The 23,954-nt window shown below is 36.2% G+C and overlaps 1 protein-coding gene across 4 annotated transcripts in view; it reads left to right on the top strand.

Moving 5' to 3' along the window:
* Window positions 1–23,954, top strand: part of LOC306806102 (uncharacterized protein) — a 213,864-nt gene that overhangs the window by 146,705 nt on the left and 43,205 nt on the right. For 2 of the 4 annotated variants that reach the window (XR_013775393.1, XR_013775394.1), the window contains exon 3: window positions 5,397–5,489. The exons of 1 other annotated variant lie outside the window; for it this stretch is intronic. Coding sequence is in view for 1 of the 3 variants with exons in the window: in XM_079314515.1 (XP_079170641.1) it covers window positions 5,451–5,489; window positions 7,996–8,077 (121 nt within the window). In the remaining 2 variants the exon portion in view is untranslated. Of the gene's footprint in view, window positions 1–5,396; window positions 5,490–7,995; window positions 8,078–23,954 lie in introns of all 4 variants that reach the window. One more of the 4 variants, XM_079314515.1, reaches the window with a different exon arrangement.

Genomic DNA, 23,954 nt, shown 5'->3' with positions numbered 1-23,954 from the left:
GGAGATGAAAGTAATGTGATCTTTGCAAATAATTAATATGCATGTTGTGGTTCTAATTGAAAGCCTAAGAACAGAATATAGACTACTCAAATATAGCCCCTTTTTAGATGGACATTCAGTTTACCAAAAAATATTAACAGCTACACTTCAGAGTCATAACGTAAGATCTGTATCATTAAATTGAAAACTGCCATACCACAGAAAACAAAGAGAGGATTGAACATCTGCAAGCTGGGAGTAGAAAAAGAGATGTTCAGTATTTGGGGAATTTACATATCTGTTATTTTCTTTTAAGTCTTGAACCCATTTATTTTACTTTCTTTCTAAATTTTCATGTTTTCCCATTATATCTAACTTACTAGATCTAAAATTACCACCATTATTTAATTTTACCTGAGGAATAATTTTCCTGAAGAAACAGCCTTCTTTTGATTTGCCTATATTATCTAGTAGATTACTGTTTATGCACCTAAACCTTTGTACTTCTCTTTCCTCACCACTTATGCATTAATGGATGCATAAACACTGCCAATCCAAGCCAGTATTGTTGCACAACACCTTTCCAGCTATGTGGTTTAAGTGATGAATGTACCTGTGCTCTAATCCCTCTGTACATACTCTTTCATTCATTGTCTTTTTAGGTTCTCAGTTCCATGCCTCAAAAGTATCATGATCTTTTATCAGCCTATAATAGCAAGCCTCTTCCTCAACAATAGCCCCTGATATGAAGGTAGATTGTAAATTGTCAGGCACTCTTAGACAAAGAATGCATTGGGGAAGGAGTTCTTCAGGATTCTACTCTTATGTTCTTTCAATAAAAAAATATCTCTAAGTTCACTATCAGATTTCAGTAAATTAAGGTCATCAAATCTAATTCAGAAACTTTGTGCAATTCAGCTTGCTTTTACTCACACTTCAATCTGCCATCAACTGGGCGTATCAAAACGTACATATGTGATATTTATCAAAAAACAATTCTTTTTCTGTTTACAGCATGTCAAATTCTAATATAATTTCATCTCAAAGCTGAAGTTTTAATTGAATTGGCATCTGTTTTCTCATCTGTGAAACATGTCTATCTCTCAGTAATATTGTTACAGCTTCTCTTTGTGCATCGATAGAAAAATGTGACAGGGATTTATTTACTATACTTTTTGTGGTAGGTCATCTCAGCTGCTCATTGTTACCTTAAACAAGGTAGCCTAGAGATGCTGCAATTTTAAGGGCACAAAAAATTAATTTTTTTAAGGAATTACTTTATTCCAGAAAAAAAATAAACTCAGAAATAATTTGAAATTCCCTCAAATCTTCTTTCCTCCATCATGTAACATCTCTATAATTTAATTTATACAAATACCATAATGTCTGTATTAGTGTCTGTTTGTGCTATACAGTACTGACAGTCTGCATGTTACTCTTGATATTTAAATGAACGAGTTCTAAGTACTAATATTTCCGAGAAAAACTAATATTGAAGTCCATTTAACAATATATTTTTTTCTTTATTATAGTAAGTTCTAGCTTTGAACCTGACATTTACAAGTTCCTTTTCTGTTTAGGGTGAGTCTCTATTCACTGCTGTTTTTTCAACTGGACTGAAATTTTCCTGGTCTCCCTTTCCTTTTCTCCTTTTTTAACTCTTTAGCATCACTAAATTCAGATTGTAGAGGCCATATTATATGATAAACCTCCTTCAGTTATTTATCCATGATGCACACAGATCTTAGATCAGAGTTATGACATAACAGTTTTTTTACTGAATTGTGGCGAAGTAGCCCCAGACATTTATAGGCCTCACTTTAAAACTTGAACAATGCTAACAAGAAAATCCCACTATGCAGACAATGTGTTGCCTGGTACTTTGAAAATTAAAAAATAAATGTGGCAGACCAGAATATTCACAAAGCTTCTTTCCAGTTATGTAGACTTTGATAAACATTACTCTTAACATCCATTTATTTTAACTGCTCTATTATCTCCAGCTTCATTTTCATTACAAAAGTTTATCTATATAACATTTTTAAAGTTCAAGTTTATAATTATATATGTACTTGAGATCTAAATAAAAAGCATAAGAAGATTTGAAGTACTTTTGAGAGGCAAACTTGAAGAGCTGTGATTATTTATCTGTGACATCTTAATTCTTGAAAAGTAGGAGTATCAAATTACCTGTTGACAATAAATGCATTGAAACAACTTGCAATTACATGCCTATTTTGTCTGCATTTGGATAAAACATTAGCTTCTGCTGGTTTTCCTCCAAGACTGATAAATTCAAATCAAATGCCAGCCTGACCAAACAGCGCTGAAATGAACATAAAAGAAACAAAGTAAGGCATGGTCTGACTGTGCTGATTCTTACCATTTGTTTCAAGTTGTTTTCTTACAATTATCATAATAATTGGAAGGTTACCAGGAGTGATATGGAAGACAGGGACAACTGCAGAAGTGATCCATGTCAGAGTAAAGTGAATATTAATGCACCTCCTGTCTAGATGATCAGGAAAGAAGTTCAGTTTCCCTGGAACAGAGCAAAGTGCAGCACAGTGATTTGTAAACTATGTGCATTAATTTAAAAGAAATACATTATTCAAACAGAACAGTTGATGATAGTTTTTGTCCCCTTTTTAATACTTCTTTGATAAAAATATCAAGTTTGGTAAAAATACAAGTGTTGTTTCTAATAATATATCAATAATCCTGGTGTTACAATTTAAGATGATTTATTTATTATGTAGCTCATAAATTGTATGTGTTGTCTATACTAGTAAATATTGCCTCTCATCAGTGTATTTTTTTATTTCCCAAATAAGAGGTTTCAGTGAAGCTAGTGCAGGGCTTTCCTGTATTTTGTAGCTTGTATGTCTGTTTGGACTCCAGAAGTTAGAGGTTTACACTCAAACCCAACTTTAACAATGTGGTAGAGATGGGCACCCATAACATTTACAGCCACTTGAATACTCTCTATTAGTAGACTATTGAATTAAAATTATGGGATAAGAAGATTCAGAGCTAGTGTTCCAGAGAAGCAACAGGTGAAATTATCTATGACCACAGACCACAAAGTCTCCAGTGAGTCAAATGATTCCAGAAGTCTCTGGTATGTGGGGAAATGGACTCATACGTTTTCCTCTGCCTATATCCTTTTCAGAAGGTATTGCAGCTCTGGGAGAGAATTGGATAAAAGATCTTGGGGGGGCTACTGTCAAAGATTTTTTTTTTTATTAAGAACCTTGCAAAGTAATTTGCAATGAGGCATTACCAGTGTGCACCAAAAGTCTGGATATACAATACTGAAGGGAACTGAGAAGGAGAAAGAAGAAATAAATTGGTGACCTATTTAAGCACCAGGATAAGAAGTCACCTTTAATTCTTATTTCCATGTGATGGAGGGAAAGAGAAACAAGAGGAAATCAAGTAAAGGGTGTGCACATCCAAGCTCTTGCACTGGGAAAGATAGTTAGATTTCCATTAGGGTTTGTTTTATGAACAGGTTTGCTACAATTGTCTTGATAAACTCTTAGGAGGATGTTCCACAAACTCTGTCATATAATAAAAGTGTAAAGCTTCTTCATAACTACTTTGTGTTAAGGTTTTCCCAGTAATTTCTCCTTACAACACATCTGGAGTATTGTCTGTTATGGTTAGATTTTAAAATCCTAGGGGGAGCAGTTCACATTATCTGTAAAATGTTTATGTTTAAGGATAAAAATTAAATCCTTTCTTGGCCAATACAGCAAAGTGTGCACTAAGACTTCCACTACTTTTAATCACTTTCCTTTTAGAACTTTTGCAAGTGGCATCCCGTGTCCCAGCCCCTTTATTAATGGCCAGTTGTAAATGACTTTAGCAAATGGAGCACCATTTGTCACACCATAACAAGTGATGCACTGTACTGTATTTCTAGCCCTACCACTTAATTTAAGCTTTGAGATTTATAGCTTGTCATCATCCTCTCTATCTTTCTGTTCCTTCTTTGTGCTTTCCCAAGTGCTAAAACAGCTTGTTGGGAATGGGATTTAGAGGTAAAAGCAGACATTTCTACCTTGGCTTGGAGCACTGAAAAACTCTCATTCAACTCTTTCACCTGTGTAGTGAATTCTCCTGGTGGATTTCTTCTTCTCTTTAAATGCTTCTCCACATTTAACTGATATTTGATGAAAAGATCCCCCTCTTTTACAACTTCTCTCCAAATAATCCCACTGTAATTCCACTGCAGTCACCTGTGTATACTCTATGTTTGTTTATCACCTTGAAAGACGCACACAGGACAGACAGCAGCCAACTAGTATTGCAAATTTAAAACTTTTATTTATACTTGAAATGAGTTCTTTCTTCAGTGTGATACTATGCTCTATGCCATCAGCAAATTTCTCTGGGCTAAAATTTGTAGCCCATTCCTCTGTCTAGGCTATATAGATTTTTATATAGATTATATAGATTATATAGATTATATAGTGCCCCATGTAAAATGGCAGACATACAAGCAGTGACCCCACCAGTTTAAAGTTCTTATATATCAAACATCTGTTCTGTGTTTGTGAATTTGTTTGTTTGTTTACTTAAGAGCACATTGGCCTTGCACATGCTTACCCTGTCTAACAGAGCAGATAGGTTGTTGGGGTTTACTTTTAATTATAGTAGATTGCAGACTCTTTGATTCTTGTTTTCCTCATGCTGTTAGCAATTAACTTGCTCATTTCGCTCCAAACTGGTGAGACCACTGGTCTCTTGGCCAACACTACGAAAGCCTGGCTGAGCACGAGGGTCCTGCAGCAGTGTGCAGATTTAGTACTGCCAAATTGCAAACACTTGGCCTGTTCCTCTACATGTTGTGAAGTATTTTCACCCATATAGAGTGAGTGCAAAGCACAAATTCAGTGATACACATGCAGAATTTCCAAGCACACCAGCACTGATATTTTGCACGGTTCATGTGCAGCTGTGGCTTATCAGAGGAGGCACAGGTTAGCAAAGGAGGTGTGTTAGGTGTGCTGGAGACAGGGCAAAGGCAGAGAAGTTCATAGCCCATAGCCCAGCTGTTGTGTCACCGGGCCTGTTTTCTGTACTGAAAGAATGCTGAAACCATCCCAGTGCTTCTTTCCCAAATCCTTGCAGCTACAAGCCTAAGCAGGGGCTTGTCATGTGAAAATGGTATAAGAAGCTTTCAGAAATTCCGTATAAATAATGTCATATGACTGGAACTTTTCAGAACAAAAGAGCTAAAGATCAAGCAAATTGTTCTAGCTAGCATTCTGATTGCACATGTCTACCTTAGAGCACCAGGAGTGCAGGCAGGATCTGTGTGCTCATGAAGTGGGAATGCAATTAAGAATAGAACTGGAAAGCAATTCACTGGCCTGCTGGTCACCAATATAGTCTGCTTAAACTTCCAGGATAAATTCCAAGGACTCCACTAAATTTATGGGAATGAAGAAGGCACTGAATTAATGAACAAAGTGAATCAAATTCAGGTACAGAAAAAGGAGGTAAATTTTTATTACATTTTATGAGCTGTACCTATTCACATAGCTTTGAATTTTAACACAGTAAATCACCTTGTATACTCCTACATTAATCCATTATTTTCTACAGCATAGTCACAAAAGCTTTTCTCCTCTGATGTTGCTCCACTACCTCACTTTGAATGTGATCTCTTTGTATAGGCTGGCCAAAATCACATTTGTTTGTTTTCCTAATGCTGTATCACATTGCAAGCCCTTATTTAATTTGCTGTTCACTACTACTCCTCAGTCTTTCTCTTTTTTAATGCTTTCCAAACACTATCTTCCTTCCATAGTATATTTGTGTTTGAGATTATTTCCCTTAAGTATTTGAATTTTGAGTTTTCATTACTGAGGTTTATTTTGTCTTGTTTTTCAGATCTGTTCCCCAGCTCTCATAAATTCTCTAAGTCACTGGCATTTAAATAAAGTTTTGCAAGTAAATAATGTGCAATTAAGTCGCATTCCCTCCTCTTTATTTATAAGTAAGAAAGAGGAAAATTCAAGCAGGTTCCAATGGAAAAAAAAGGGGAAAATGTTACAAATAGAATTAACTCCATTGGTCAAGTATTTCGCTGGGTACCTCTATTTCATATGAATGTGAATATGAATGTCAAAAGTTAGCATTATACTCCATATATCCTCTGACATATCATATATATTGAAATAAATATCTGTTCTCTTTTGGCTGGAGTATAAAATGATAATAGGAATATTTTATGTCTTTTGCACCTACATGTTTGGTTTTATTGTAATGTTCAGGAGCACATACGATGATATTGTTCCCATTCCACAGAACAATGCCAACTTCTTGCTTCTTTTCAGGACAGAGCCATGTATCTGATTAGTGACTGTATTAATTGTGCACCAGGTTGGAATGAAGCTTCAGTGGCATCATGATGCCTCCTTAAGCAGTGTTTTTTTTCTTAAAGCATAACCTAAGAGATTCCCTCTGGACCTGCCTCCATAGACAAACACACTTTAATAAGTGAGACCTCTCATGGGGTCATCGAGACCAAAATGAACAACAACAAAAAAAAATCTTTGGTGCTGCTCTTATTTAGTTAGTGACCCAGCCTTACCCTTTAAATATTGTAGGATCAACATACTGGGCCATGACCTCAAAGGGCTGTCATGTCACTTTTACTCTGCTTTTGGTTTAAAACATTATGTAAGTTGGGGAGCTCAGCTGCAATGTGTGCTGTATCATATATCTAGATTTATTTCTTTGGATTACGGGAAATATCTGTGGAGAGGGTGTGTTTAATTATTCACAGATTTATGTTGGTATTTTAGGATTGAAATGGCAAAACGGAAAAATAAAAGTGTCACCAGTAAAGTTTTAGCAACTGAAAGTAGTCACCTTAGTAATATATTCAGTAGTTCTGTGAAGTCTTTCCCACTCTTTATCACTGCTCTTCCAAACCATCTCAGGTTGGATCATACTTGGACAAGTCTTTGGCTAAACAAGATTTATTGCAACAGTATTGCCAAAGTCATTTTCCCCAAGAAAAATCATGTGTCTTCAACAGCTCCCCCTCTGCTCTCCATTTCTTCTATTATTTGAATCTTAATCTGTTTAACTGTTAATTTCAGGCAGGAATGTAATTTTATTTTTGTGCTGGAGATGTGCTGTGTTTGTTGCTGGGATTTTTTTGCATTGGTCTGGGGTTCAAACACAAAGGCAAAATGCTTCATTTTGTATCCTTAATCCCATCCAAGCCCTGTGTCTCTGGTCACCTAGCAATTAACTTGATTACGTTCAGACATAAATATGTCACAAGCAAAACATTTTTTGATTGTTTGATGTAGTTACAGTTTATGATGGAGACAATTTCTTCTTTACTGAATCTGCAAAGGTAACTTATGAGCTAAAAGCTAACAATTGTACCATCTTGCTTCAGAATGACTAGATATTAATTTTAATTTCACTGATCTACAGTAGCAATAGGCAAGAACACCATTTGATAGCATGAGCAACATTTGAGTTGTTTTAATGTTAATTGACTTTTCAAGGATAAAGGCAGAATTCCAGATGTGGAATAATACAATTCAATTAATTTTCATTTTTTTTTTAAGTGACATTTGAGTGTAGACATTTATTTTTTTATTTTATTAACACATGGCCTGGGCTTGAAAATATAATCATTGCTCTCTAACCAAAGCCAAGCACCTGAATAGAAACAAATATAAATCAAATATAAATTTTCTGTTGCATGCTTGATTTTTAATAATATGACTAATACTTCTAGTAATTGGAATGATAATGGTAGTAGTATTAATAATAAGACCACATATATAATAAAACCACCAATAATAATAATCCTAAGACTGGATTGAAGCTGCTATTCTGATGCTATGACCACTGTCACAGGCTCACAGAAAAGGCAGACATTAGAAAAGCACACAAAATACATCCAAAGGAATGGGAGAGAACAACCCAACCTAAATACACAATAAGAATGCAGGACCACCTGGATTTTATTTCCAGGAAAGGCAGCAGGACCTACCAGAAGAACATTTTATTTCAGAATTTTCCCCAATATCTTCCTCAACCAAAGCCCAAATGCAAGGTAAGAATCGACAGTAATTACCTCATTATGTAACATAGAGTTTTAAGGAAACCTTGCTTTCTGTGCTGAAAAAGGAAGGGAAACAGACCAACACAGAGCCAAACATGGTGTGTGATGATTTGTAGCACTGCATGGGAGTGGTGATGTCTGCTACTTTCCACAGTGAATGTGAAAGGCCAAGTGACATGTGCTTCTCATAAAATAAACCAAATCAGGCAGAAATGTAGTTTTGAAAGTTCTCCATTTGATTTTGGAACAATGCGGTATTTCATCAGTTTCTGTGTAGGAACTTTTTGATTCTGTAAACTGGAAGTCATCATCTCAGACCTCAGTGAAAGACTAAACAAAGTTTAGAACATATAATTTCTTCCTTAGCAAAAAGTAAAATATTACTTTCTCTCATAGATAGGTTTTCTCATAAAGTTTGGAGTAATTTCTAGTCCAAAATTTGTCCTATTCTGCTTTTTGAAGGGTCTTTTTAGTAATATTTTTTTAAAAGTTTTCTTTTTTTGATGCCATGAAAATATGCATAAAATGTAGTAAGAATGGTTAGCTATTTTGCTGGAAATAAAATTAAGACTGGTTTTTTTATATATAAAGAATAAATCACCTTCAAATTTAGAAGCAAGATTGATGCATGTTGTATTTATCCTGCCTTTGGCAAGTGAGAAGGTCTAGCTCTGTTTATCACAATATTTTGCAGTCATCTCTAGATCATCCAACCCTCTTCAAAAATTTCCATGGACTGTCTTGTCTCTAGCTCTTACTCCCCATCTGGGGAAGAAGGGAAATAAATAAAGTACTTAAAATTTAGAGTAAAATATTCTTTGTTATTCCAAAACCTTATCTTAATTTCATTGGGATAATCACAAATGTAGATTCCCAGCTGCGTCTGCGGCTCCCGGTGCTGCCTGCCCGCAGGTACTGACAGCAGTCAGGAGCCAGGTTTGGCTCTGCCTGCCAGGAGGCATTTGAAAGCAACTGGGAGGCAGCTCCTGCTAGCTGGCACAGGCAGCAGTCCTGCAGCTCACCACTGGTCTGCAGGCTGTCGAGTTATGTGGATCAGATTAACCTCCAGAGGTCCTTTCCAGTAGTGTTTTCTAAAATAGGATGATATGACTTGCAATAAATTTCAGGGATGTCAACAGGATTTTAGAAGAGGCTTTGTTTTGGAAGATGCTAATGAGTTCTGCTGATAGATTATCCTGCTGGAGTGAAGAGAATTAATTTGTTATGTCAACTGGAGACTTTTTAGAAAACTTGTATAAAATTCAAATCACTGCAAATTATCCTCCACTAGGGCCCTGAGAAACTGTTGTAAGAGTCTCTCACAATGACTACACAAAACTCTATCCATGCCCACCTCCATCACACAATAAAATGCTGAACCAGATCACTGGTGATGTGATGGCTCACAAAAGCCTGTTCAGTAACTCAGCAACTGGAATTAACTTCACTAAGTCAATCAGAGCTGAAGTGTCAAAGGGTGGCAGGGGGAATGCAGGTTCTCCAGATCTGCTCCCTGTTCCCTCTGCCATAGGTGAACACAAGAGGTGGCAGGGGGACAGCTTGAATTGAGTGAAAGGTAATGCATATCCTACTTTGGTAAAGATGATAAAATGTTTGCACTCAGTGTCCTCAAACAAATATATGTGAATCCAAGGAGTTTTTAATTTGGATTACTGTATGCTGGACTTTAAAGAACAGGCATCCTTGATTGAGGGTACAGTGTTGGTTTTCCTTCTTCTCTGAATCTTTCTGACAATAAGTAACAGTTTTCCTCACAAATACCAGTCCCTTCTTTCCCATATGCAAATGTCCTGCAAAAGCTGACACAGTTGAGATAACTGGACTAAAAGCTCTGCTATAGTTCCAAGGGAACTAATAAACTGGATTGTTCAGAATACGTCCAGAGAAGAATAAAAAAATTGTTTCCAATTTCCAAAGTTTGTTTCTAGCTCTTTTAAGTTCACTAATGGTACCTCTGACTTAGAAGGCACAGCAGGGTCAGGATATGTTACAAAGGTATGTAGCTCTCAGCAGTTGAAAATCAGTATAATCGGGTACTTCTTGAGTTATGACTCTGAAATATTGTCTTCTAATAGCAGCAAGTAGCAGATAACAGGTTTTATATAACTGTATTTCAAAATGAGAGGCTAATAAACAGCAGTATTTGAAAGCAGGAATTATGAGGCAAGATGGACTACTCCACTTTTCCAAGAAGTTGGTAAAGCAGTTCCCAGTGATGACATTTGTTGGCAATAGCTCCTGGTATCACTGGCCAGGCCAAATATCCAGCATCTCTTACTGCAAGGACAAGGCATAAATGGCAGAAAGATTTCCATTCTGTAATAACCCTGTATCTCAGTCAAATCCCAAAGTATAAAACTGAGGCTGTAATATTGCAATAATGATTCAGTTTTCTGTTAGCTTGGACCAAAGAATGCTGCTACACAGTATATAGCTGTATCTACACCTCTCATAAAAATAGTCAACCATTTATAAACTCCTGTTTAATAAGGTTGTGCAATTTTGAGGATCAAACCACGAAACTAGAGCTCCCTGAGGATTTGTATGGTTAAGATCTTTGCCAAATTTTTGAAGCTTTGAACTTGTCAAGATAAAAGGGAACACTGATTGCGAAAAAACATTTTTGTTCAAATTTGAAACTGGCAATATAATTTTCATGTAATTTATTTTAGAATAGCAAATATGAATTCACAGTGTTTTAATTTCATATTTCCAAGTAAAAATTGTTGTTCTTGAGTTAAACTTTATCCAATGAAAATAGCAAAAGTTTTAAGATTTTCAAATTAATATTTTTAAAGAGTAACCTGTACTTATAAAATTTATAAATTTATTTTATATGTTTCAACTATTATGACTTCCATTTTCATTGTTTCCTTTAAAAATTAATTTTGTCTTGTTTGAAATTTTTACATTTTAATTATTAGAAAGTACTTTGCAATACTTTTATGAAGAAATACCGAGTAGTTTGAAATACATAACAGATTCTGAATAGCCAAATGTACACTTTCATTTTGAAAATAGAGTAAGGTTACAAGACATATTAAGGAGCAATGTAGTCATTGACTACTTCCAGTCTTAATTACTACAACTGCTGTAATGTCCAGTGGTTCTGATCCTCTCCAAAGATTAGGAAGAGTAAAAGAAATAATTAGGTCACTGGCTGTGAGCAGGTTACAGATAAAGGCAGCTTATGGACTAAATCAACCTTGCTCCATCTGGGGTTAATATACATATTGAGTTATTTCCAGGACTATGATTTCTGCCCATCCATCAGTTTTGTGCAGGCTTTAAAGAATATGTTAGCAAGAATAAAACTACAAATGTGTCAAATTTTAGTCTTTAGAAGTGAAACTCATTTAATTGTTTAGGAAAACACTAGTCCTAAGTTGTCTTATTCCTTTAAAAAGACATTCCCAGAGTGCTTCAATTAAATATTAAAATTCATTCCTTCCTTCACTGCAAGTTTTCTTCTTCTGTCAGCAGTTGCCTACATAGTCTGAAAGCACATCAGATAAAATTAAACTAATATACCACTATTGGCTGTAAGTGTCTTGGGAGACTTATGATGCCTAATGATAATAATGTGAATTAAAAAGATTTGTAGTAACTGAGTTGAAAGTCTGTTATTTGAAAATGGACAAGAAGTTTCCAGGAGATTTTGGTGTCTTTCCTTTTTTTCCATTATGGTTGAGTTCAAGACAATCCTTGAGGGCATTTGCTTTCACATGTATAAAATAATCATTAAATGTTTTGAAAGCAATAGAAATCAAAAGCAGTTAAATTCCACAAATATAACAAGTATTTATCTCACTGAGTTCAGAAAAGAAGCAGATGGAATGTATTTGCCAGTATTATTAAGCATTACAACTTTTTTAAAAGCTACTGAATTTGCAGTGCAGTGTACCTGAATCACAGATTGTATATTATTCCCCAGTCTCATTAGAGCTTTCAAGGAGAAAGCCATCTTTACTTCTACAAGCTTGCTAGTGTGTCTGCCAATGCAATTTATGGTGCAGGAGTGACCATTAACTCCTACTCCTTTAAAAAGCATTTTCTCTTAGACACCCTGACAACTTAGACATAGGACAAAAGTATAGTTTATTGACTTCTGATTGAAGAAGATGGAAAAGTAGTCTACTAAAAAAAAAAAAAAAAAAAAAGAAAGTAACAAAAATAGAGCTTGAATTATGTATACTGTAAGGTAATAAACAAGATGTCCTAACTACTAAATCCTCCCATGAGCATATATTGTTATTTATTACCTGCATTGCACTGGAGAAGTTAAAGAAGGAGTAGGGCCGTGTTGTGCTCGGTGCTGTATTGACAGAACAAAAGCATATTTGTCTGAGAGAATTTACCAAACCCATTTACATTGAAGCATTTATTCAGGATCCTAACTCTGTCACATGTTTAAAATATTAGTCACAGCAGTCATCTACAATTACCCATCAGAATGAGCACGCAGCTCCCCTCTCGGAGCAGCGCTTGCTGTGCATTGCTGCCCCAGCCCTCAGCAGGAGGGAGGCAGCCTGTCCTCTCCTCCACAGTGCCAGCACAGGCATGGCAGCCAAATGAGCAGCAAAACGGGGCACTGGGCATCCCAGAGCAGAGAGACAAGGACACAAAGTGCAGCCTTCCTTCCAGATCAGCGCCCTCCTGTCCAGCTCCCTGTGACAGGCACGGAGCCTTGCGTGGTCCAACACTCATTCCTCAAGAAACACTTACTCATGGCAATGGTCCTGCTCATTCCAGTTTGACAGATTGCTGCCAGCACACCATTCTGTTATAAATATTTGCAGTATCCGGCTCTATTCATGACTAAATAAATTCAGTTATGAAATAATGCAATTGATACTTAAAGGAACACTAATTTTAACAGTCTATTTTCCATTGTAAGTATTTTTACTGCTATCAGTGGGAATAAGTTTAGATCTTGTTTCAGCTCCAGACCAGAGAACATGACTTCATTGCTGAGTTGCAGCCACTAACATATGGTTGTGGGGATATTTACAGCAAGTAGTGGTGTTTCTAAAGGCAAATACAGAAATAAATAGTAATAGGCATAGGAAAAAAATATAGAGTGTAAAGCTTCGTTATCTCTTGTGCTTTCACTGGACTGAGTTTTATTGTGCTTTCAATTACATTGCAATTTCTTCCTGTGTTTCTTTGTTCCATAGCATAAGAATTTTTGGTCTTTTTCATAGAAGAGTAAAAAAAAAAAAAAAAGAATTCCTTGTCTTGCAAACAGCCTGAATTTGATACAGGATGAGATGCTGAATACAGCTGGTCTAATACTTGTATTATGACTTTGCTGTCTCTTCAAATTCTTTGCATTGTGAATTTCTAGTGAAATGTTGATGCTTATTCCAAGGAAATGTTCTTGAAAAACCTGGGATCTATGGATAGGAAATGACATGGTATTCTCTTTTCTCATTTAAAACAGTCAGAGATTTGGCAACCTTGGTAAAAATGTCAAATAAAAAATTGAAACTATTTAAAATGAAAAGTTTAATCAAAGCTTTGAAATGAACCAATAGGGAAGTCAGAACCTTTATACTTTACTACTGTTACATTGCATCTCAAAAGTAAAAATTAAACGTCAAATAAGAATTGATTTTCCCATCTTCGACCGACAGCTACTTAGTTCCATTGATATTAAATATAGTATTAAAGTAATAGGAAACCCACAAAAGCTCCTTACATTTCACAGCGATTTCTTTTCTATTTGTTTTGCTTTCTTCCATTCTTTCTAAGCAGTAAATGGGAAACCACAAACCTCACAAATCATGAAAGATCCATACAGATCTTTATTGAAGGTCCTGGTCCTTTGTCCCAATTCAAGAGCACATAGGAAAAACATTCCTAACTTTACTTGCAGAATGGCTGAGCAATTGCTACTGAGGAAAGAGATCTTGGAACTACAAAAGCTAGCTGGAGAGAATAAACCCAATAAATTAGGCAAAACAAAACTAAAACCATAGGTCATTGATTGGTAGTGAGCAAAAACTATTAAGAGAGGAAGAGGAACAATCATTACTTCATGGTGCTCTCACAAATCAGATATTTTGGAAACCTTCCTTCCCATCCTCCTCCCTGCCCACCCCCCCCCCCTTTTTTTTTTAACTGTAGTTAGAACCCGAGAAGTTACAGAGAGAGGGAGATAGGATGATCAGAGCTGTGGAACTGTTTTCAGTACAAAGAATAACTAGATGCTTTTCAGTCTGGGATAGATGACTGATGAGGGATATAATAAAACTCCATAAAATCAGAATAGCATGGAGAAGGTGATTAGGGAACAATTATTCACTGTCTCTCGTAATACAAGAAAAATAGGCTTCAGATTATATTGTCAGGTAGCAGGTTAAAATCAAACAATACATAATAATAGATAATAGCAGCTAAAAATTCTGGGGGGCTGTAGATAATAGAATTTCCATGGATTCAAAAAGTAATTAGACAAATTCATGAAATCCACCAAGAACTGACTCAGAATATGTGACTGCAGATGACTGAGAGATGGAATATTTTAGTAGGGAGGCAGCACTAAATGCTGTACTCACTAGATGTTGTACTCTTTTCTAAGCATCTTCTACTGAGCACTGGATTACAGTGACTTTCAATCTGAATAAATAATATAATTACATTTTAAACACCATTTTAGATGGTGCTTCCAGCAAATATACTGGAATCCTCTTGTTAGGATTTTCCTTTTCTCTTTATGTTGGAGATGTAGAATACACGGACATTCACTGGAAGCCACTGTGATGATGCTTGACACACCTGAAATCAGTTTCCAAGGTGAAATCAGTTCCTAAGGTGGCTTTTGAAGGGATTCCATATACAGCTGCCCCATAAATTGGTAACTTGGTCATTTTTTTTCTTGACAGAATAAAATTCTTGTTTGTTATGCTGTGTTTATCTTTTTATTGCAACAGCAAACAAGATATGGATTAAGCAGGTTAAGGAAGAAAGAGAAAAAAAAAAAAAGAATCCAATGAAAACAGACATTTTGTTTCCTCTGTTAGTTACCATATGTGCAGGGTTTTGACATCCACTGAAGTTCCATTGCAGCTGCCCCCAAACATACCAGTATCAGAGATATCCAGGGGTGGGTTTTTTCTAATACTATAGATTCCCTTTAATCATTCTTACCAGTACTTTTTCTGGTCAGCTATCAGGCATCCAGCATCTTAAAACTAAAAGATGACATAGTTGTTGAAGTGTTGAACTCACCCTTAGTATTTTGTAAGTTTGGTCAGTGCCTTTCTGCAGTCGGTGCCTGGCTGAAATACAGAGTTATCCCAAGGGCTGGTTACTGCAGCAGTACTCTCCCCTCACACTGGTTTCACCCTTAATGTACATTATGTGTATGCACAGACAGTTATTTTCCTACTCCCACATTTTGCTTTATGTTTTTGTAATACTCCATCTGTATTTCTTCAAATAGTTATGATCATACAATATAATAAGGTTTCCCTAGTCTTCCTCTTCCTTTTAAAATGCTTCCCAGAGTAGTAGTAGTGGCTTGAGACACAGGTCCAAAAGCTATATGAATTTTTTCAGTGTCTTAAATGATATACAAAGTGCAGAAGATGAGGGTTTTTTGGATTACAGAGAAATACAGCAGTTATGCCTTCTTTTGCCTATAAAATATACTATGCCTGTCTTTGGAGACCAGAAAATCCTAGAGTTTGTAAGCCTTTTGCCTCATTGGTAAATAGAAATAAATAAACTAAACAAAGCACACCACAAGAGCCTATTCCATCATTCCTAAATCCACTTTCTCTTCAAATAGGCAGGTGTTTGCTCCATATACTCTGTCAGGCTAAACATACTGCACTCTAAAAAAGTCCAAGGTACTGTTCATACTCCAAATATAGTGTAATGCCTGAAACACAAATTGAGAGGGAAAATGCAGTCCAATTTTGCTGACTTTTTTTGATAGATATATATTCTGTGGCATGCACAGCAGCACAATATCACCACTCTTTTCAATATAACATGAGAGATTCAGGGCAACAAGCCCTGCTCTTTTTGGTGTCCCACTGGTAGCCCCTTGGTCCCCATAAAGCATCCTTCCTCCTGACACATAGTGAAGGAATCAAAACTCCTCTATGTCTCACCAATTGCCAGCTGCTATTTCAATTCCTTGTCACCTTCATGAGCTATTCCTTATTAAAAGTTATAAGACCAAAATGGAACATTTCGGACCCAAAGAAATAAACATTTCTTGCATTGCCCCTCATGCTATGTGGTGTGCCACTTAGATGTAGTTGATTATTTGGATTCATACCTTTGTATCTTTTTAACTCACTGCCTCACTCATGTTTCTTACACTCCGGCCAACTTTGTTGCAGCTTGTTATGTCTCATCATGTTTTCTTGCAATTCATCACTCTAGCTTCCAGCAGCCTAATCAGATGCCATGTAACTGAATTTAACACAACAGAATGTATAAAAAATATTTTTTCAAAATGTTTTCATCTGCCAGCATGTTAGGTACTGAGCCATGAATCTGTGCATAATGGGGAAATAGAAGCTGTATGCCCAGCGAAGTACGTCTGCTGTTTGTGAATTAATAAGCAGAGCTCTCCAAAGTAAAACAGTATTTCAATTTACAAACATTTGCTGTAGCTATTGGCATGCCATTGCTCCATATTCTTGCTATTCACAGATCTTTAAGCCAGTGTCTCCCTCCCTCCTTGTCCGTGGCCAAAGGCACAATTCAGACATCTCTTTCCCAAAGGACAGTCTCAATTTGCCTTTATTTCTATGAACTTCGTTTTTTTTTTTTTTTTTTTTCTTGTTTCTGTTATTGCTTGACTAAAATTTAGAGGTAATTCCTGTTCCAAAGGAATGAATTTAGTGCAGTGTACAAATCAGCTCTATTTAATTTTTAAATTAAACAACTTAAGCTTTGGTGCAAATCTTGTGATACTTAAATATTGCTCCAGCTGTCAATTTCATTTTGTAATGCATTTTTCCTAAAACAGTGTATGTGGGAAGAAGCTCTTTACATTTTAGGAGAGGAGACAAAAGTACAATAAGAAAGGGAGGCAAGTAGAAAATACCAGAGATGGTGAGTTCAAAGCAGCAGGTTGGTTTCAAGAGCTGCCCTTAAGTTTGTGGGGAGAGTGATTGAAGGAACTGGGATGGAGGAGAGTGGACAGAGAAAAGCAGATTTCTCTAAACAGACTGAGAAAAAGTTGTAGACATATTTTAATTCCAATGAGCTAGATGTTGTAATTTTGAAGCTACTTTCCTTAAAAACAAATTTTCTTAAGAATGTGGAAGGTTTCAAAAAGAGGAACAGTTGAGTTGCAATCTAAGTAATCTAAGTAGTGCTAAAAACATTTCCTATAAAAATGGAAATTGAGAGATTCTCAGCAAATATCAAGTCAAGTCTTTACAGCCTTTAAATGCCTCTTATGTTAATATTGATGAGAATCATCCCATTTTGCCAGGTTTATAAATATTGCCTTCTTAATACAAAAATACAAACAATGAAGTTACTGTATATGTATGCAGCTGTAGATAACTAGCCTATTTATCTTACATCCAGCTTTAAAATGAGAGTCTCAAGCACAAAAAAACAATGCTCTGTGCTCTTGTGCCTGCTAAAACATATTTACTTCCAGCAAGAAACAATAGGAAAACTCCATGTGGCACTTTGATTGCACATTGAACCCAAATCACTAAAGAAACACATCACAAATAAGTATTTGTAAAGGTTTGTCATCTCCAGTGAAGTTATACTTTTCCAGACTCTGCTTTTTTCCACACACTTCTGCAATTACTCACTTCACAGAAAAAAAGATGATGCCACTAAAATGATGAAACCTTAATATAACCTTTTCAGCAAGAGATAAAATATATTGATTACTGACTGCTGAAGGACATCATTAAATAGTTCAATGCTTGATTTCTTTTTCTTTCTTTCTTTCTTTCTTTCTTTCTTTCTTTCTTTCTTTTTTTCTTTCTTTCTTTTTTTCTTTCTTTCTTTCTTTCTTTTTTTCTTTTTTTCTTTCTTTCTTTCTTTCTTTCTTTCTTTCTTTCTCTTTCTTTCTTTCTTTTCTTTCTTTCTTTCTTTCTTTCTTTCTTTCTTTCTTTCTTTCCTTCTTTCTTTCCTTCTTTCTTTCTTTCTTTCCTTCTTTCTTTCTTTCTTTCCTCCCTCCTTTCCTCCCTCCCTTCCTCCCTTCCTCCCTCCCTTCCTCCCTTCCTCCCTCCCTTCCTTCCTCCCTCCCTTCCTCCCTTCTCCTCCCTCCCTTCCTTCCTCCCTTCCTTCCTTCCTTCCTTCCTTCCTTCCTTCCTTCCTTCCTTCCTTCCTTCCTTCCTTCCTTCCTTCCTTCCTTCCTTCCTTCCTTCCTTCCTTCCTTCCTTCCTTCCTTCCTTCCCTTCCTTCCTTCCTTCCTTCCTTCTTCCTTCCTTCCTTCCTTCCTTCCTTCCTTCCTTCCTTCCTTCCTTTCCTTCCTTTCCTTCCCTTCCTTCCTTCCTTCCTTCCTCCTTCCTTCCTTCCTTCCTTCTTCCTTCCTTCCTTCCTTCCTTTCCTTCCTTCCTTCCTTCCTTCCTTCCTTCCTTCCTTCCTTCCTTCCTTCCTTCCCTTCCTTTCCTTCCTTCCTTCCTTCCTTTCCTTCCTTCCTTCTTCCTTCCTTCCTTCCTTCCTTCCCTTCCTTCCTTCCTTCCTTCCTTCCTTCCTTTCCTTCCTTTCATTCCTTCCTTCCTTCCTTCCTCCTTCCTTCCTCCTTCCTTCCTTCCTTCCTTCCTTCCTTCCTTCCCTTCCTTCCTTCCTTCCTTCCTTCCTTCCTTCCTTCCTTCCTTCCTTCCTTTCCTTCCTTTCCTTCCTTCCTTCCTTCCTTCCTTCCTTCCTTCCTTCCTTCCTTCCTTCTTCCTTCCCTCCTTTCCTTCCTCTCCTTCCTTCCTTCCTTCCTTCCTTCCTTCCTTCCTTCCTTCCTTCCTCCTTCCTTCCTTCCTTCCTTCCTTCCTTCCTTCCTTCCTTCCTTCCTTCCTTCCTTCCTTCCTTCCTTCCTTCCTTCCTTCCTTCCTTCTTTTTCTTATTTGGTTGCCCAGCAGGCATCTCTGTACAGACTGACCCTGCCAGTTCCATTATTAAAGAATTTATCTCTCTGAGGAGGCCTGATGTCAACCTGATAATCTGTTTGGCAGCCCTTATGATGTCCCATGAATAAAACATATGACTACACAGTTTGAGCTGAAGAGCTTACTATCTGTTACCAAAGAGAGTGTTTGGAAGCTCCCTGATGGCTCAGACATTCTGAATCCCAAAGGTTGTCTACTTTATACTTTGGCTAACCCACTCAGACTACTCACAGAAGGTGTAGTTATCTATTTTTCCCTTTCAGCATCCAATTTTTTAATAGCTTATTAAAAAAAGGACTAATGCAAGAGACTGGGGATTTCTGTTGTGTATCTGTGGTGAGGGAGAAATAAAGGGTTTTCATCAAGCCAAGGAAGTGCTTCATGGGCAGGGGGGAGAGAGAGAACTGAATTTCTTTAAGGAAGATCTTAAAATACTTATAGTAGAGTGCTAAATTAGCCACTTGAACTTGCATGAGACTACAAGTGAAAGTATGGCAGTTCAACTCATAAAATGTGTTCCTCAAATGCGCTGTATTTGTGAACTACTTTAAGTAAGTGAGCCTTTTCCTTTGACTACCTGTTGAAAACAAAGATCTGTGATTCATGGCTCTTCCCACAAGGCTGAGAATCACTTCTTGGCAAGTTAAAGAGGTAAAACCGGTTCCTAGTTCTTAAGGAGGATAAAGTCAGTGAGGAATTGTTTAATGCGACCTTTCCAGCACAAGAGCACTGTTGTTTTTCTATTTTTGAGGGGTTTTTTTTAAAGCTTAGTCATTAAAAAATGCTTATAGTTCACTTTTTTCCCCCTGGAAATCTCCCTCTTTATGTAGAAGCTTTGGCCATTAATCCTTTAATTATGTTCCTGCTTATATTTAATTTTTGATCTTCCGTACTAGGAATCATAAAATGCACATTTTATATAAAGGTTGGTTTATTCTGCTGCCTAACAGCTGCTATTGGCCAAACAACTTTCCAGGGACTGTCTCTTGTCCATCAACAGTTCTCTTTTCAGCAGCAAACACTCAGCAGAGCACTTTTTACCCTGTGGATTCTGTGTTTTATGTTAGTTAGTTGTTATCAGATGCCACTTATTCTTTCATAGTAGTAATATCTGCACAAAATTCAAGTAAGAGTAAATGGGTTAAATAGATGAGGTTGGAGGGGTTTCAGAGTAAATTCAAGCTGTGCAAGTGAAAAGTTATTTAAATAATCAGTGCAACACAGTAACTGAATATCAAGGAAACATCTAGTTTAAAATAAATAAAATTAACGCTTGACTAAGTTTGGGATTGATCCCCTTCCTGATGAGTCTAATTTATAATATATTTCTGTTAATATTAAAACTGGACATATCTTAGTTGGACAGTTAAAATTGTCCAATTAGTATTTTAGATGTAAAATCGTCTAGATTTTGATTTTAAGAATGTTAATATTTAAAAGTTCTAACCTCAAAGCTTTCAGAGGTAGTAATTTTTACTAAAAATATAAACAAAAATTACATTCAAGGGGTTGACTCACATTTATAGCTTTTGAGTTTTTTCATTCCCTCTTCATTTGGGTCATGGATGTTTAGAATGTTCATTCCGTATTGTGTACTTTCTAGGATCTTGTAAAGTCCATTTTAGTGGTCAATATTAATATCTTACCTGAACCTATGGCTAATTATCTTAATCAGGAATTTTCAAATCAACGGGAAATATGCTTCAATTTTGATTAAGTAAAACTTTTTTCTTTTTTTTTATGGAAGTCTACCTTGCCTCCTTCAGCTTAGGTAAAGCACTGTCACCATTGTAGTGACATTGTAATGTCCCTGCTTTTCAACTTCAGCCAAAATCTTTATTTTAACTCATACATCAAGAGGAGGGCAATAACTTCCTCAGTTTTGTGTTCTCTGCTCACAGTTTTGCTTGAAAAAAGTTATTCTTAATATTTCTTTGTTTCCTTTATGACATTCCAGATAGAATTTTTCAATTATTTGATTATTAATTCAGACTAGAAGTGCTAAAGGTTACATAACGGTAGTCTCAGTTAGTCTCTTCATTATGTGCTTGTATATTTATTGCCCAAACATTGTCCCAGGACATCAATTACAGGTGTCAAAAAAATTATACATTATTACAGTAAAGTACTATCTCTGCTAAGCACTTTACCTGTGAGAAGAAATGTTGTAACAGGATAAGTGCATCAGAACTATATTAGTTTTGTTCTGTTGTGTTTTGTTTGAGAAGTAGCTTCACAGCTTTTGAAAATTAGTTCCAAGCATTTAGTATAAGATAGACATTCTTTGATGCAAAAAGTGAAGGGAAGACATGACAAAGAGCATGAAACAAGAAGTCTTTGCCACTTTCAAGGGTGTGTCAAGCATTTCAGGGGAAAAGGCCAGGTTAGGAATTGGGAAACACTGTCTCCAGAGAATTATATTGCTTGTGGAACCTCCAAAACAGACTGGACAGACATCCATTGACAATTACACACTCCATATTGGATCCCACCTTGGGCAAAGGGTTGGACTACATGGATTGTAAAGCTCCTTCTCAATCCTATTTTAAGTCACAATTTTCTAACATCAGAGTAAGTGACACATACAACTATACACACAGAAATATATTACTTTAATTTTCGTTCAGATACAACGCAGGGTCACTGATAGGTGACCCTAGATCAAACATCAATTAAAACTACTCTTGTAAGCCAGCAGAGTTGAAATGTAACCCTGCAAAAGGTAGACACCATTTTGTATGCTGTCAGCAGCTCTAAGAAAAAAAAAAAAATAGAGAAATTATTTTCCATTAGTCTGACTCATTCTGTGATTCTGTTACTCTGTGAACCAATGCAAATAATGTAGTAGGCTGGATTAAGAATGAGACATTCCATTTCATAGCAATCACATGTGACACTTGCAAGTAGATTTTAAAGGAGTTTTTATGCTCATAGACAATTAGTGAGCTCCAGATTATTTCTTTGTTAGTGAGGTTTTTTAAGACTGAAAAATGCAATCCACTTAACAATTAATGCTTAAAAATAATGAAAGGGGAAAATCTAGATTTCATGCTTATCATATCTCACCTTAGAAGATATCATTCAGCTCACCTAGAGTTAGTAGTATCTGACAACTGTCTTCCTTATCTTTCTCTTCTACATATTAGCACAGCATCTGTGATGTAGCAGAGCATTTTGTGAGGACTCTCATGAAGTGCTTCAGTGGTATTGTGAGACACAGCAAATTTCTAGACTATGTATTAGAGTCAAGATAGGAATAAAAATTTCATGGAACAGAAGAGCAGTGGAGTTTTTGATGAGATATGAACATGTGTCACCTTTGAAACTTTCCAGATCTTTCAGCTCTGAATATGCTTTGCACAGGCTGAACAATGATGGTGCCACACATCTAACTATTTATAATAGACATGAACTGCTACAGGGAACTGGCACTTAAAACTACTTGATGAACAATGTGGTTTTTTGGGGTTTTTTTGCTGTAAGCAAATTAGGCTTTTAAAATTGAAGGAAATCCAATTGAAATTTAAGAAAACAGTATTTCATGAAACATTAGCTATAAATTAAATAATATTTATTTAAGACTATAGCCTTGTCCTTCAGATAACACTAAAGTGTTGGGCACAGGGTGCCCAACAGACAGGAAATTTGCTTGTAGCATATGCTAAAGGCAAGCACAATTCCTCCAGAGAAAGTTTTCACCAGGAAAGCCTCTTTACAAGATATTACATGACCAGGCAGGCCAGCTCCACTGCCTAATGCAAAAATAGGGAGCAACTATAGGAGATCTTTTTGCGCTTGTTCTGTGCTTGGAGAAGGTTTTCTCTGAAATCACATCTCAGATTTTTCCAGCTCTAATTTTGTGAATCCCATTCTGGACAATATTCAGTGTTTTGCACACAATTTACAGGACACTGGCATTTCTACTGTCACAGGAAATGTTAAATACCAGTACAGACTTCACTAGAAACTTTGCACTGTTAGCCTATGGTGAACTCACGTGATCCATGCATGAAAGGCAAGAAGACTTGCTAGCATGTCAAAACCACTCTGATTAAGATTATTTGAGTCCTACTACATGTGTGCTTTGGCTAGAGCCCCAAAGTTGTGTATTAAATCACATACTTTTTTGTAGACACAAAACTATGTGGACAGTTAATAGGATGTTTGCTTCAGAATAACCTGAATGAGCTGTCTATACAAACCTTTATGAACAATTACTGTTATCGTGTATAAACTATGTGACATGATCCATATAAATGGATTTTTGGCTGTTTTTTTTCCAATATAGAAAACAGCTATTCAGTTTTTCATAGTTGCTCTGAGAAAAATATTATCCAGTCTTTAGAGTTGGCTTGGAAAATAACACCTGCAAAATATAAATCTAGGACTACAAACATAGTGAGTACTAGGAACACCTGAGAATATTTTATATTAAAAGGTACAGAACTTGTCTTTCTGTGGTCTCCCTTATAAAAAACTAGAACTGTTTATGAAAATCCTAAAACTTGTCATAATTCTGTCACAAATTATTTTGTTCTTTTCATGAGAAAAGTGCTGATTTTTTGCCCCTTCATCTTGAATAGACTTAACATCAATATAGCTGTTCTGTCTAACTTCAACTTCTTGAAGTGAACACCTTATCATGGCAGAAAACCACTTTTTGTTCGTGCACCTGCACAATGATTAATGGAGGTACAACCCTGGAAATATCATTTGGCAGTTAACAGCTGCTACCAGCACTCTGGAGAGTG

This window comes from Erithacus rubecula (genome assembly GCF_903797595.1).
Source record: "Erithacus rubecula genome assembly, chromosome: 10".
Taxonomy (NCBI): domain Eukaryota; kingdom Metazoa; phylum Chordata; class Aves; order Passeriformes; family Muscicapidae; genus Erithacus; species Erithacus rubecula.
This window is presented reverse-complemented; position numbering and strand designations above follow the sequence as displayed.